The 14029-nt window shown below is 38.5% G+C and overlaps 1 protein-coding gene across 2 annotated transcripts in view; it reads left to right on the top strand.

Moving 5' to 3' along the window:
* Slc4a4 (solute carrier family 4 member 4) overlaps window positions 1–14029 on the top strand; it is a 321804-nt gene that overhangs the window by 286423 nt on the left and 21352 nt on the right. For both annotated transcript variants that reach the window (XM_051198120.1, XM_051198119.1), the window contains exons 17-20: window positions 1009–1122; window positions 3314–3475; window positions 11958–12136; window positions 13403–13475. In XM_051198120.1, coding sequence (XP_051054077.1) covers window positions 1009–1122; window positions 3314–3475; window positions 11958–12136; window positions 13403–13475 — 528 coding nt within the window. The remainder of the gene's footprint in view (window positions 1–1008; window positions 1123–3313; window positions 3476–11957; window positions 12137–13402; window positions 13476–14029) is intronic.

Genomic DNA, 14029 nt, shown 5'->3' with positions numbered 1-14029 from the left:
TATATTAATGAAGACAACTTTATATTGGCATAATAACAGACACATTGATCATTGGAATCGAATTGAAGACTCTGACATTGACCCAGACACCTATGAATACCTTAATGACTTGTAAATAGTCATTCTGCACCTCTTCATGGGAAAGCACCGGGGTTAATGCTCGCACCTTGTCCTGACCAGAGGAGGCGCTTAGGACATTGGATGACCAAATAATGGTGATCACACTTTAGTAATGAAGACATTCCTCATATCAAAGAGTATTCCAGCACTAATCCAACAAGGGATGCTTTCTTAGAGAAAGCTTGTACAGCCTTCAGTTTTTGTAAACCAGCTCTGGACTTTATTGTGGATCTTGATACTGATTTTGCTCAATGGATTGGAGTTTGAAATCTTCTCCTGATAGATTTGTGCCATTTTCAGGCTACTTAATGGGATTTCTGTTTGTGGTGGTTTTGAATAAGAATGGATCCCCATAGGCTCATTCATATATTTGAATGCTTAGTCACCAATAAATGGAACTGTTTGAAAAGATTCTAAGGACTTGGAGATGTGGTCTTGATGACAAAGGTGTGGCTTTGTTGAAGGAAGCATGTCATTAGGGTGTGCTTTTAGATTTCAAAAGCTCATGCCAGGCCCAGTCTCTTTCTGCCTCCAGACCAAGGTGTAGAACTCTCAGATACTTCACCACCACCGTCTGCCTGTGTGCCATGATGATGATAATGGTCTAACCTCTGAAACAATAAGCAAGCCCCCGATTAAATGCTTTCTTTGCAATAGTCGCCTAGATCACAGTGTCTCTTCACAGCATTGCTTTCCAGATTAACTGAGTTCTACTTCATTGTGTAATGTGTGCTTAGATTTTATTCTTATACAAATGTCTTTCATGTCTGTCCAGAGGTTAATTTGTTGATAAATTGTTAGTAAATATCAAATTCTTTTCCACTTCAAACATAGGCAGTGGCACGTGTATCTGCTACTAAATAATCCTTTCTCTGTTTATTTTTTCAGGCAAGAAAACTGATCAGTGATTTTGCCATTATCTTGTCCATCCTTGTGTTCTGTGTAATAGATGCCCTAGTAGGTGTGGACACTCCAAAACTGATTGTGCCAAGTGAGTTCAAGGTGAGTGAATGTCTCTCTTGTGCTTGTTCCTCAAACCCCTAGGCTTTCTTTCTTATCCCCTAATGTAGTTTATTGTGAATTTACTTCAGTTAGTTTTGCATAATTAGCCTTTTTTTCCCTCAAAGTAATCCTTTATAAGGCTCACTTATAGTTAGTCTGGTTTTTTCACTAAAATTAAATGCTACAGTTAGGATCAAATTTAGAGTTGTGTTTTATTGACTTTTATTTTAAAATAGCACATAGCATGAACTATCTTGGCCTTATTTATTTTAGGATATTTCAGATACTTTTATAGATCCAATTAGCCTGATTCAGGTAGCAGTTCTGAGAAATGCACACATAATCATCATCATGTCTGTTTTATAAACCAGTGACGTTCACAAACACTATGCAAATGCCCATCACTTCTTCAGGAATGGGGATAAACTGTGAAGGTAGAATTCAAGCCTTCACATTCTAAATTATGGCCTTTCCTTCCTACCAAACTACTTTCCAGGAACACTTATAATATGAAGCTTGTTTAAAGAAATAGAAGAACTATGTATTTTCTGGGTTCTCTCCCCCCCTCCGTGTGTGTGTGTGTGTGTGTGTGTGTGTGTGTGTGTGTGTGTGTAATATATAAGACTTATATGACAGTCATTCATAGTTATATTTCTATGAGTTTTCCATTGCAAAAAAATTAACCTATTTTCTAGAACAATCCTTAGTCTGTTTTTTCTACTGCTGAGATAATAATGTCAAACAATATTAAGCTGATGGCAGTTTTATATAACTAGTTGATGAGAAAGGGATACACATGCATACATCCACATACATGACAATAAGGAATATCTTTGGCACAATATCATATTCATTAACAAAGATAAATTCTAGTTAATTTAATAAGTAATACATTTAAATCAGTATTTTTTAAATGTTTGCCTGGAGCAGGACTTCATCCTGGGGGGGATGAAATGCTTTAATAAGCAAGATAAAATGTCTTGCCTTACAAGCTCACAATGTGTGGTACTGTAATGTGAAGATGGATTTTGTTACAAGTTCACATGTGTTGTTGTACAGTTAGTGTGAAGATGGATTTGTTTGTTTTTTGTTTGTTTGTTTGTTTTTCAAGACAAGGTTTCTCTATATTGTTTTGGAGCCTGTTCTGGAACTCGCTATGTAGACCATGCTGGCCTCAGACTCACAGAGATCCATCTGCCTCTGCCTCCCGAGTGCTGGGATTAAAGGTGTGCGCCACCAATGCCCAGTGAGGATGGATTTTGTTACAAGCTCATATGTGTGATACTGGTAGTGTGAAGGTGAATTTTGCTTCTGTAATGGAGTTTTGAACAAAAGCATATAGGATTTGTGTTTATGCCTATAAGTCTGGCACTCAAGAGACTGAGATAGGAGGATTGATATAAGTTCAAGGCCAGTCTGTGTTACATAGGCAATTCCAGGACAGCCTGGGCTGTAGAATAAGACCCTGACAAAAAGAAGAAGGAAGAGGAGGAGGAAAAAGGAGAAAGAAATTCATGAGTAGTATTATCTTTACATTTATATGCTTTTCTTAAAGTTGGAAATAGCAGACATTTGCTTTCTGTAAAAGGCATATATGATGTACTAAAAGAGGAAAATGAGAACTTTTCCTGTTTTTTTGAAACAGTTCTGGGGATTTCATCTTTTCTGGATAATTTTCACTTATAAAATAAAAGATACAAAGGTTACAATTAGTTATACAATATAAATTACCTTTTTGTATGGTATGAAGCCATTTATCTGGCAGAAGTAGAAAAGAACTTCTGTCCAGTGCTAAAATTCAAACAGAATTTGTGATGGCTTTGTAATTTTTTGGTACCTCTTTATTGAATATTACATTGCAGTTTTCTTCTGTGTCTCTTAATGTTAGATTTTTCTGTTTTCCATCTGATGCCTTATCCCAACTGATTTCATGTATTCAAAATATCACCCACCCCTGCTTTCCCAATAGCCTGCATTTTTCCTCCCCTCCCCTCTTCTCCTCTCCCCTCCCTTTCCCTTTTGGGAATAGCTCCAAAAATAACACTCTTTGGGAAGACTTCTCTTAAATAATCTTTTCTTCCAGACTATAACTGTTCCTACTGTTGACCCTCCAAACATTGATTTTTTTTTTACCCATATAGCATATATTATTAACATTGTTCTGAAAAAAGTTTTATCTCTTTGCTTCTAGCCAACAAGTCCTAACCGGGGCTGGTTTGTCCCACCGTTTGGAGGAAACCCCTGGTGGGTGTGTCTTGCTGCTGCTATCCCGGCTTTGTTAGTTACCATTCTGATTTTCATGGACCAGCAAATCACGGCTGTAATTGTGAACAGGAAAGAACATAAGCTCAAGGTATGTGCCCATAAACATGGTAGCCATTGCCTTCTACTGTCTTCTTAGTTCTTGATAATACCAATTGTTTCAAAACCAAGCCAGCTTTATTGAGAGTTACAGTATAATGAAAAGTCATACAAAGATCAGTTAGTGTTGACAAGGTCCTTGGTGTGGTATCTCAGGATGCAGTCACTTAAATATGAGGAAGATGTTTTGACACATGCTTTTCTTATTATCAAGGGAAAGTATATGTACCAGTTTTACCACTTCTGATTTGGGTGTGGTAACCACCTTCATGAAGACATGGTAATCGAAGATTTAATTAAAGCACCTGCTCTCTGTTAAATAAACACAGATTTTTTTTTCCTTTCCAAGCAGATTTTAGGGGCTAGGAAGTGGGTAGCTAGGTGATAGAGTGCTTATCTAAAGTGCAAGGCCCTAGCTTTCATTCCCACTCTTGTACACACGAAAAAGCGGATAGCATCTGTTTATGGGGTTAATGTGACAATTTGAAACATGTAGACAGTACATAATGACCAAATCAGGTCAGAGTAATTGACATTTCCGTCGCTTTAATCACATCCATTCTTAGTGCTGGGGAATGAGCAAAGATTTATTATTATTTTTCACATATCCAGTTACAAGCTGTTGGTAAGTGTTAATATGCCTACTATACCTCCTTTCCTTGAAAGGTTCATCTCAAGATATTATAGACCATAAAGTATGGAGAAAAAAATTTTTATTCTTATATTTCAGGGTTTGCAAATATTGGCTTAATGGCACTGTCATGAGCCAAGAGAAAATGTTTTAGTGGTATAGGGAATTTTTCAAGAGAGCTGCCTAAACTGTTAATATATTAGGTAAATTTTCTCCATGTCTAGTGATATTTTAGGTCACAAATAATTCTAAAGATGCCATGTTGGGGATGATAGAGGACTAATAAAAGTAAAAAGAGGTAGAAACTTAATGGTTACTGACCATGAGGCAGGTCATTTTCTAAGCACTTTATATTATATATTAACTCATTATCTTTTCACAATCACCATATAAGAGAAGCATGAAAATGTATTAGAATCACACCCAGAAACAGGAAAGTATATCACCAGGATGAATTTAGCAATGGGGTGGCAGAAGGAAAAAGCCAGAGAGAGAGAGTGGTCTGGGAAGGGGGGTAAGGACTCTAGTGGAAAGCCTAGCTGTGTGGTGTTGACTTCCTTGGCACAGAGGGTGGTCAAGAGGACAGCTCCCTGTACAGCTGCTGAAATCCTAAGAGAAATATTGATATGGGGTACAGTGATTTCCTGGCATATTCAATAAGGTGGACTGGTAGAATGAAGATGCACTTGTATTTTAATAGAACGAAAATTGTGAGAGCATGAGAATTACTGATGTCTATTCCCATGGAATGCTGGAGGCCAGAAAGCAGAATTTCACAGAACAAAAACTTGAGGTGGTCACTGATATAAATAAGGCACTGATTTTGAATTATCATTGGGGGAACGGTTGAGTCTTCAGTTGGAAACTTCCATTAACATAACTGTACATATGCATTGTACACCAAGTTTCCAATTTGAAGATGGCTGTTGAACTGCAATGTGTTTATGCCTTGCTCCCACAACAGAACTGTGGCCTGGTTTTCAGGCTTTTATTGGACATTTTTCAGTGTCCTACTCTGAGTCTCACAGCCTTATCTGCTTATAATTAAGGAGCATAATGGGGACAGTTCTTCGCTCTTGCCATCTTGGTTTGATTTTTGTGTGTGCATGTGTGCCTGTCTGAGTGTATGTCACATATGTGGGTGCCTGTAGAAGTCAGAGAAGACATTTGACCCCTGGAGCTGAAATTACAGGCAGTTATGGGCCCCTAGAGTCCTCTGGAAGAGAAGGGGGAGATGCTCCTAACCACTGAGCCATCTCCCCAGACCCTCAAAACTTGTTTCTAAAATCTGATATTAGCGAAGTTCATTAAATTCTTCTCTGCCTAAACAATTCACTTGTTATAGGTTGGGGCAGAAGCGAGGAGATAGCATGTTTCTTTATGTGATTGCTTCTTATTGGGAACATTTAAAAATGATCACTATATTGTTTTATGAAAAACTTTTTGTATACAGTGTTCCACCTCCATGCATCCCTGCAGCCAGAAGAGGGCATCGGATCTCATTACAGGTGGTTGTGAGCCACCATTTGGTTGCTGGGAATTGAACTTAGTACCTCTGGATTAGCAGCCAGTGCTCCTAACCGTTGAGCCATCTCTCCAGCCTGTTTTATGAAAAACTTTATAACTGAATTTTATAACAAGACTGTCACAAGAGTTTAAGTACCTTTGACTAGACACCAATGAAATATGCTTTATTAATTTCCTCAAGTCATCCTGGCAGAAATATTAGAAGAAATCAGGTTCTTATCTGTGATAGCACTGCATACAATAATTTGATTAATAACATTAATTTTTGTATTGTGAAATACATCACAGTTGTCCTCAGTTGTGTAGCAAGTTAAGTTAAAGGTCAGCCTTGACTTCAAAAGTCAAGTAAACAATTTTTGTTCTTCTCTAGGAGCTTTTATTTGCTTTAGGAAGACAAATAATATGTTACCAACATGAAAATAATCTTTTTTACTTATCCTTTTAAAAATCTGTTTATTACTTTGGGAATCTATTTATTACTGTGGGAAATGTCTTTAAATGGTCTCTGACTTCATAAACTCTTGGAAGTATAGAGTTTATAAGTAGATTATTTGTGAATGACATATATATATATATATATATATATATATATATATATATATATATAATTTATCTGGCTATCCAGCCATCTCTTTCTGTGTCCATTCACCCCTTAAGATATGCATATGGATACACATACACAAGAGAAGAAATGTCAAAAGATTAAAGCCTCAACCACTTTAAACTCTATTTTTCGCTTGGGCTTTGCCAAGCCACATAGGTAATGTGTATTCCAGTCACAAAGGCAATTGCAGGTTTATGTTTAAGAATGTCCTTGGAGATTCTTTTTCATCTGCCATTATACTCATTGGCAAGGGTGAGATGCACGGCTCCCCATTGACTCTTTTTAGTAGTAGGAGGGGTCTGAGTGATAGTTTAGTTTATGAAAAGGCTAAACATAGACTAACTCATTTTTAATCTGAAAATATTGGAAACCCACTTTAAATTTTAGTCTGTCACTGGCAAAATTGGTCTATGTGCATTTGGGGGTGAGTTTCTATTATTTTAATGCTCATCAAATTTTCTTATTGATAGTTTAGAATTAAGTATATTTAGGATTGATAAAATAGATAAATATTTTGTATCCCCATACCTTGTAGGAAACATTAGAAACTTAAAAAAAATGTTTGTCCTTAAAATAAGACATGGGTCTACGAAAATTAGTTTCTGTCCCTTTTAGGACTGTTTACTGGAAACTATTCTTTTTTTCATAATGGTGGTAATGGTGCAGATGTAGATGCCAGTCATTTATCATAAATCCAACAACACTGACATTTTATCGTGAATGAAATGGTTTTGTTCTCATTTTGCTCAGAAATGAGAGTTGTGGAATGTACAAATTGGAGGAGATTCTGCCTAAAATTGTAAAAGACATTAAATGCTATGAGCTTGATTCAAAAGGAAAACAAGAGAGATGAGGGTACCACAGTGTTGGAAGAAGCAGCATGCTTGGGGGGTGGCATTTGCTTTGGTTCTGTGTCAAGTGGCTCTGGCTGTCTGTCCTGCTGAGATGACATCCGTCCTTCCACTCCACTGAACAACCCCACTCTGTCATAGCAACACCAGGTCTCTTGACTGTTTGGGTCCATTTTGGCTAGTTATGCCCTTCATCCTACCTGCAGAGTACTCTAAAGCAAATCAGATCCAGCAAGGACAAGTACTTCTCTGAGGTCATTTCCTGAGTCATTGTCAGAGGCCAGGGCAGAGCCAGCTTCAGACTACAAAGCCAGGAATATTCGTCCCCAAAACTGTGACTTCAAGAGCTGTCTGTAGGAAGCAGAAATCATTTAGGACTGTTATCTAGAGATAGATATCACATAACCCTGGCAATCCCTTTTTTATGACACAACTTTGTGGTGAAACACTTCATTTAAATATATTTTCATAGTTTATTTTTAATTAAAAAAAAAATAACTCCCAAACTTCACCTTGCTCTATATTTCTCATTTCTGTCCCTGTTATCACAGTCTTGGGTCTAGCGCTCTTATTTCAAGCTAGATTTTTGTAATAGTTTAACCAGTGAGGCATTGTAACCAACCTTCCTCTCTCTTTCAAACACACACTTTGTTCCATTTGTGAAGTGATGCTCTTACACATTGGTCCTACATCTAAAGCACTTCAGCCATCCCGACTTTTGCCTCTTGACTATGTTTCTCCTAGCCTGACAGTTGAAGAACCTTGATAAATAATCTCAACCTAGATTTAAGACATTCTGTTGCCACTGCCAGCCAGTGCTCTGCATAAATGGTTTTGGGTTCTTGATTCTCACAGTTCTGCTGATGCTGTGGGCTGGAAGATCTGGAAGATCTATTCCTCACTCCCAGGCATCGCTGTTCACCAAAAGCGGCTCCATCCTTTAAGCATTTCTAAATATAATGTTCCCAATGTCACCTACCTTCACCCCAATGTAGTTTTTATTGCCCTTGCTTTTTGTTTTTTTCTTAGTGATTTATATTATTCTGTGCCAGTGGTCACATGGTAGCTCATACAGTGCTTTGAGCAATTACTTCATCCCTATTTCTCAGCCAAAATGTTTCTCAAAGTAAGCCCCATGGTTTATTCACACCAGCTTTTATGTGGCCCGCCACAATTCTATGATAACCTCAATAAACACATATAACTGAAATGCTTTATTATCTTGGTCACATGGTTCTTAGGTTTATGACACTGTGCGAGATGGTAACTGAAGAATATGCAAGCCCATCCCCACTCCTAAGGATGGTTGATTATGTGGTTTAAGGCCATGTGCAGATGAGACACGTTGAAACACTTCATCCTTGGTGTTTTTAGTATATTTTCCAAACTTATGTGATTTGCCATTTAGAGTCCATTTTAATTTTCATGCAAACCCATGCCCTCTCCTCCATCTCATCTGAAACCTCTTGGTGGGGCATTCCTAAGGTGGGACACAAATCCTGTATGTTCCTAGCATCTTACTTTCTGCCTTGTATCCTGCTTGCATATGATCACTTGTTTGTGTGCCTTATCTCAGCTAGTCACCTGTCTTCTCTGTAGGAATGGGTGTTTGTCCTGCCCATTGTTTAACTGAACACAGGGCCTAGTCCAGACTGAGACTTCAGTGAATGTTTATTCAGTAATAGTTTACCACACAAAGGCCCCCTAGTGAGAAGGAGCCTGTGTGGCAAGAGGCAGAGAGTAGAACAAGTGACTCAAGTTGAGGACAAAGGGAGTAGACTCAGATCACAGAGCACAAGGTTTGTCAGCTTAAGCATTTGGCCCAGGCTGAACAATGCTGTTGGCAGTGGCTGGTCTATGTACTGACTGGGCTCTGTCTAGGGTGGTCAGTTGTACCTCTTCTCCAAAGTTATAATGCTCAGAAATATCTCCAGACATTGCTAGGTGTTGGCCAGAGTGTGAAGTGGTCAATTATTATAGAACAAAATGCTCATGTATACCCTTACAGATAGTTTTATACTGTTTAGTTTCCATTAGTATTGTATTGTAAGTGAAAACTGGAAGCCACTGAAATATTTTGATCAGGGAAGTGTCACAGGTTGATTAAGATGTTTAAAGATTGGCCTGTGAAGAGAGTCAGTTGTAAAGGGGCGAGAGTAACATCCTGGGGTGATGGCTGCCAAGGGTCTGTGTGAAGGAAAAGGGAGATTTGCGTTGAGACCAGAAGGGAAAGGATGGGCTTTAACCTATGATAAGTTGGATGATAGTATGTAAGTTTGAAGAATTGTATTTGAAACCCTCACACTTGCAGCAGTAAAGAGGGATGGGGGAATTGGGTGAAATGGGGTTACTTACTCTATAATCCAAAAGTCTAGAAAAGCCAGCAGTAATGTGTGTGTGTGGGGGGGAGTTAAGGAGCAGATAAGTTTTATGCTATTTTTGAGTATTTCTGTTTCCAGTCCTTCTTACAGTTTTTAGATAAGGGGTGCCAGTGTTTGCACATGATTTTTTTTTTCCACTCAAACTGAGCCATTCAGGTGCTTCTAGCTAAGGCATGCCTTTAGGAGAGGCTTGTTTCCATGTATATCTGAGCTGATTTGTAGGAATAGCTTCTCTGAGGCAAGTGTTGGCTTCTAAAGAGTTTATAGCAGTAGCTTGGAGCAAAGCTTTTTACCATCTTTTCAATTTTGTGTCTCTAGAACTAACCATAATAAGTCTTGAATGTTAGTAAGCCTTGCATGTTGACATTTGAAGAAATAAATTCATTGAGCTTTTTCATGTCTGGGCTCAGTGTGTTTAAACTACCAGGAAAAATGAAAAGTCGTTTCAGTAAGATTGAGCCAAGGAGAAGAGTGGAATTTATGACAGGTAAATGTTAACATGAGAAGTGGCACACATGATGTTATTAGTGAAGGAAACACATTGAGGGATTCTCATGTGGCTGAGTGTGGTGTTGGTGTAGAATTCAAGGAGAATAGAACAGGAAATATGGAGCTGTAGACATTGGTCCTTCTACCACAGTCCAGATCCTAAGTGTCCCTTCAGCAGCAACATAGACATAAACACTGATATGGGAGGGCAATTTTCAGTGTACAGTTAGAATCCAATGACGTCTATCTTCATAACCATAATCTCCTAAACTAACTGTGGCAACTGCCTCTTAACTGGCCCTGCTGTCCTTGACCCTATTTAATTTGTTCATAACACAGTAGCCCTACTGCTTAGAACATAGCAATCAGTTCACTCTGCTACTTAAAGTCCTCTAGTGGTATCCCATCTTATGCCCGATGCTAACCCAAGTTATTCTGTTTCCTCATAGGACTTACTACATAGTAAGATGCTTTCAAAATGTATGCTCTTCATTACCATCTCCCAGAGTAGGAGGGAAACTCCATGAGAGAATTCTTTTTGTTTATTCACAGATGTATAGCAGCAGCGAGAATCATGCCTGTACTAAGTTGTCAGCCAATTATTTGTTAAGAAATTGAATGATTGAGATTGCAAATATATCATGATACTTACTTCTCTGGTCATTATAGCATAAATAAATTTATGGCATCTCACCCCATATTTGCCTTATTTTCTTCTGCCTTATTCCACTTTCAATTTACATAATTCCTAAACTGAACTGATTCTATACATGTATATTAGCATTTGTCTCATGAGTGGATGTCTGTTCCCAGTCAAAGCTGGCTTTATGAGAAAATGCCTTTGCTTCTGGGTCAGCTCTCTTGTCTGCTATGCATTCTTTGGGAATATTGGCCTCATGTACAGGCTGTGGGTAAACTGTTGGCAATTCTGTTAGAGAAAAGCACTGTTCTGACAAACTGTAACAGGATCTGAATGATAACACTCCCTGGGTTGCTGGTGTAAATCACATATATCTCCACTTTCCAAGGTCAGCCTCTCTGTTCTCTTGGATCAGTCATAGTGTGACTCTAAGGCTTCTCCCCTCATGCTGTGAGAATGGGCAGCTCTAGTTTCCTTGGCCCCACAGGGGTATGAGTCTTTGATTTCTTCATAAATAGAATGGAGAAATATAACCTCAGAAAAAACAATGGAGACATGATGAACAGTATTTATTTAGTGAGTAAAGGAGCTAGGACTTTTGTTGCATTGTCTGCTTGTCCAGTCAGTAAATGTTATTGTGATGACAGGGTGGTGTTTGAAATTAGTTTATTTTGATTAAGGGAGTATTCTTTAATGATGGTCGCTAGTAAGTGGTTAAGTATTCTCAGTGACTATGAGAAGAGGTGATCTTTTACATGTCATGTCAGGATTGTTTAGGGGATCTTAATATACACCTAGTAGCATCACACATATCATTCTGTAAACACTGTCACACAGAGAAGATCATCTGTTGCTTTGCAAGCACTGGTCATGATACCTTAACAGCCACTACTACTCTGACCTCCGCCTCCATCATTGAGCTCATAGCATGTAACATCTACACCCTTGTAAGTTGCTACAATATCTTTTTTTGGGATTACTTCACTGAATGGTTCCTCTAACTCCAAATAAGGCTCCTACTTTCATTGGGGGGAGGGTTTTACAAAATTGGATGCAGAAAGGTTAATTTATAATGAGTAGATGCTAAGAGAAGTGAGCATGTGTCTAAATAAATTATTCAGAGTTATAATAGAGTAGTTATCTGCCCAGGTTCTAGAGGAGATGGCTTTGTGTTTACCTCTAGGGAAGTATTATGAGGAAGAGAAAGTTTCTCCTCAAAGCACTTCCTTATGAGAGATATTTTTATGAAGCAGAACAAGCTCCTTTTGTTCATCATAATTCTGGTGCCTAACTACAGCTAGAGGACATGTGTTGGTACTTTCTGTACATGTGCTGTGATTTCTCTCTGCAGAAGGGAGCTGGGTATCACCTGGACCTGTTTTGGGTGGCCATCCTCATGGTGGTGTGCTCCTTCATGGCTCTCCCCTGGTATGTGGCTGCTACTGTCATCTCCATTGCACACATCGACAGTCTGAAGATGGAGACAGAGACCTCTGCACCTGGGGAACAACCGAAATTTCTTGGAGTGAGGTGTGTTGTCACAGGGCAATGGCTCTATAAAGCCCACATGTATACATCTTTGTATCTGTCATAATGGAGGTGGATACAATCCATGAGATAGGTCATGCATGATACTTTGTTATTAAATTATCTTTTCCAGAAAGGACTTTGTTTCTTTGCTGTTTTGTTTTGTTGAGACAGGGTTTTTCTGTGTGACCTTGGCTGTCCTGGATCTTGCCCTATAGACCAGGCTGCCCTCAAACTCAGAGATACATCTGCCTCTGCCTCCCAAGTACTGGGATTAAAGGCGTGGGTCACTACCACCTGGCCAGAAAGAACTTTTTAAGATAAAGGATAACTAGTAGCTTTTAGTTTACTCATTATAGTATGTACACATGCTTGATTTCTAGAATATTAAATGATGCAACATAAAAACATAAGTGATTTATTTTCTTCAGTATACAGCTGGGTGCTGTAGAAGTGCTGTACCTCAGTCATGTGTAGAACTGTGAACCGTTAAGTCAGCCAAGGTCTCTAACATTCTATGAAGGACTTATGAATTCACGTTTTCCAACTTATTTCTGTCCCCATGAGAACTTGAGAAACTATAACCTTTAAATATTAAATTAGAGTTGTTGTGAAGGTTAGTGGTTAGCCTTTGTACACTATTGTTTTTTGTTTTGTGTGTGTGTGTGTGTGTGTGTGTGTGTGTGTGTGTGTTAGTAAGCTTTGCTCACAAGAGCTAGGGTGCATAGCTCACACAACAGAGCCATCATTTCCCACGCCTCAACAGTGGGTGATTCTTTCTTGGGAGGGGGAGATGTTGGATGTGCATCATATTTGTTAAAAAGTACTTCTGTTGTTGCAGATTTAGAAATTAGACTGTTGAGATTTATTGCACTCATGAAATTTCCCTGAACTGTTTGTTAATTAGAATGTGGGACAATGTAATATCTGTCTCCCATGAAAGAAGGTATAATTACACAACAGCAGCACAAGTTGTTTGAAAAATAAGGGCTTCAAAGAAGCCAGTAATTGATGAACCAAGAGCAAATGAATTTTTCTTTCTTGGTTCTGAAAGGAGCAAAAGCATTAGAAGAATCACTTTTTTTCTTCATGAGTTCAGTAGTTTTAATATTTTTAAGTTCACACTTACGTTGAATTCATATGATATTCTTGAGATCTGAAGTGCATGATACCACTGTCTTTGATGATTTAGCCCAGTACAGATTTTTTTCTTTCTCTGAGGGTCTGTGAGAACTGGAGTTAGATTGATGACCTTTGATTTTGTTTCAGGGAACAAAGAGTCACTGGAACCCTTGTGTTTATTCTGACTGGCCTGTCTGTCTTCATGGCTCCCATCTTGAAGGTAAATCAATAAAACATTCACCTCTTCTTCTTCCTTGGAACACCAACTAACAACTGGACACATGAGTGTGAAACATTTGCAAGATTTCATAACACATGGAAACTTGGGCCGGTTAGAAAAAGGACTTTAAAAACATCTGCCTTGATTTTCCCTTCTACCCCTCTATTCCTTTCTTTCCTGTTATTTTTGTGGTTTGTTGTTTGAATCATCTGACATCACCAATATTAAAACCTCTTGTGACCTATAGAAGGTCAGTGTCATACATGTCCTACTCACTGGTCTTCCTCCTTGCCCCTCACTTGCTTTTTACTCCCTTTGACTTCTATCTATCCTGTCCACTTGTCTGCCCCTAAGCTATGCCCCTTGTCACCTAAGCCACACCCTTTGCCAGACCTCCTCAGAACTCTAAGGCTTCTCATGATCACTGTGATTTTTCTGCCCACTAGTTTTTAATTATAACCACATTTCTGTTTTTTTCCTTGAATTAGAGGGCCTGTTAGTCCTGAAGAGGAAATGAGAATAAAATGACTGATGTATAATTGGAAAACGTTAGA

The sequence above is a fragment of the Phodopus roborovskii genome, unplaced genomic scaffold (assembly GCF_943737965.1).
Source record: "Phodopus roborovskii unplaced genomic scaffold, PHOROB, whole genome shotgun sequence".
Taxonomy (NCBI): domain Eukaryota; kingdom Metazoa; phylum Chordata; class Mammalia; order Rodentia; family Cricetidae; genus Phodopus; species Phodopus roborovskii.
Note: the sequence above shows the minus strand (reverse complement) of the source record. Positions and strands in the feature narration are given on the sequence as shown.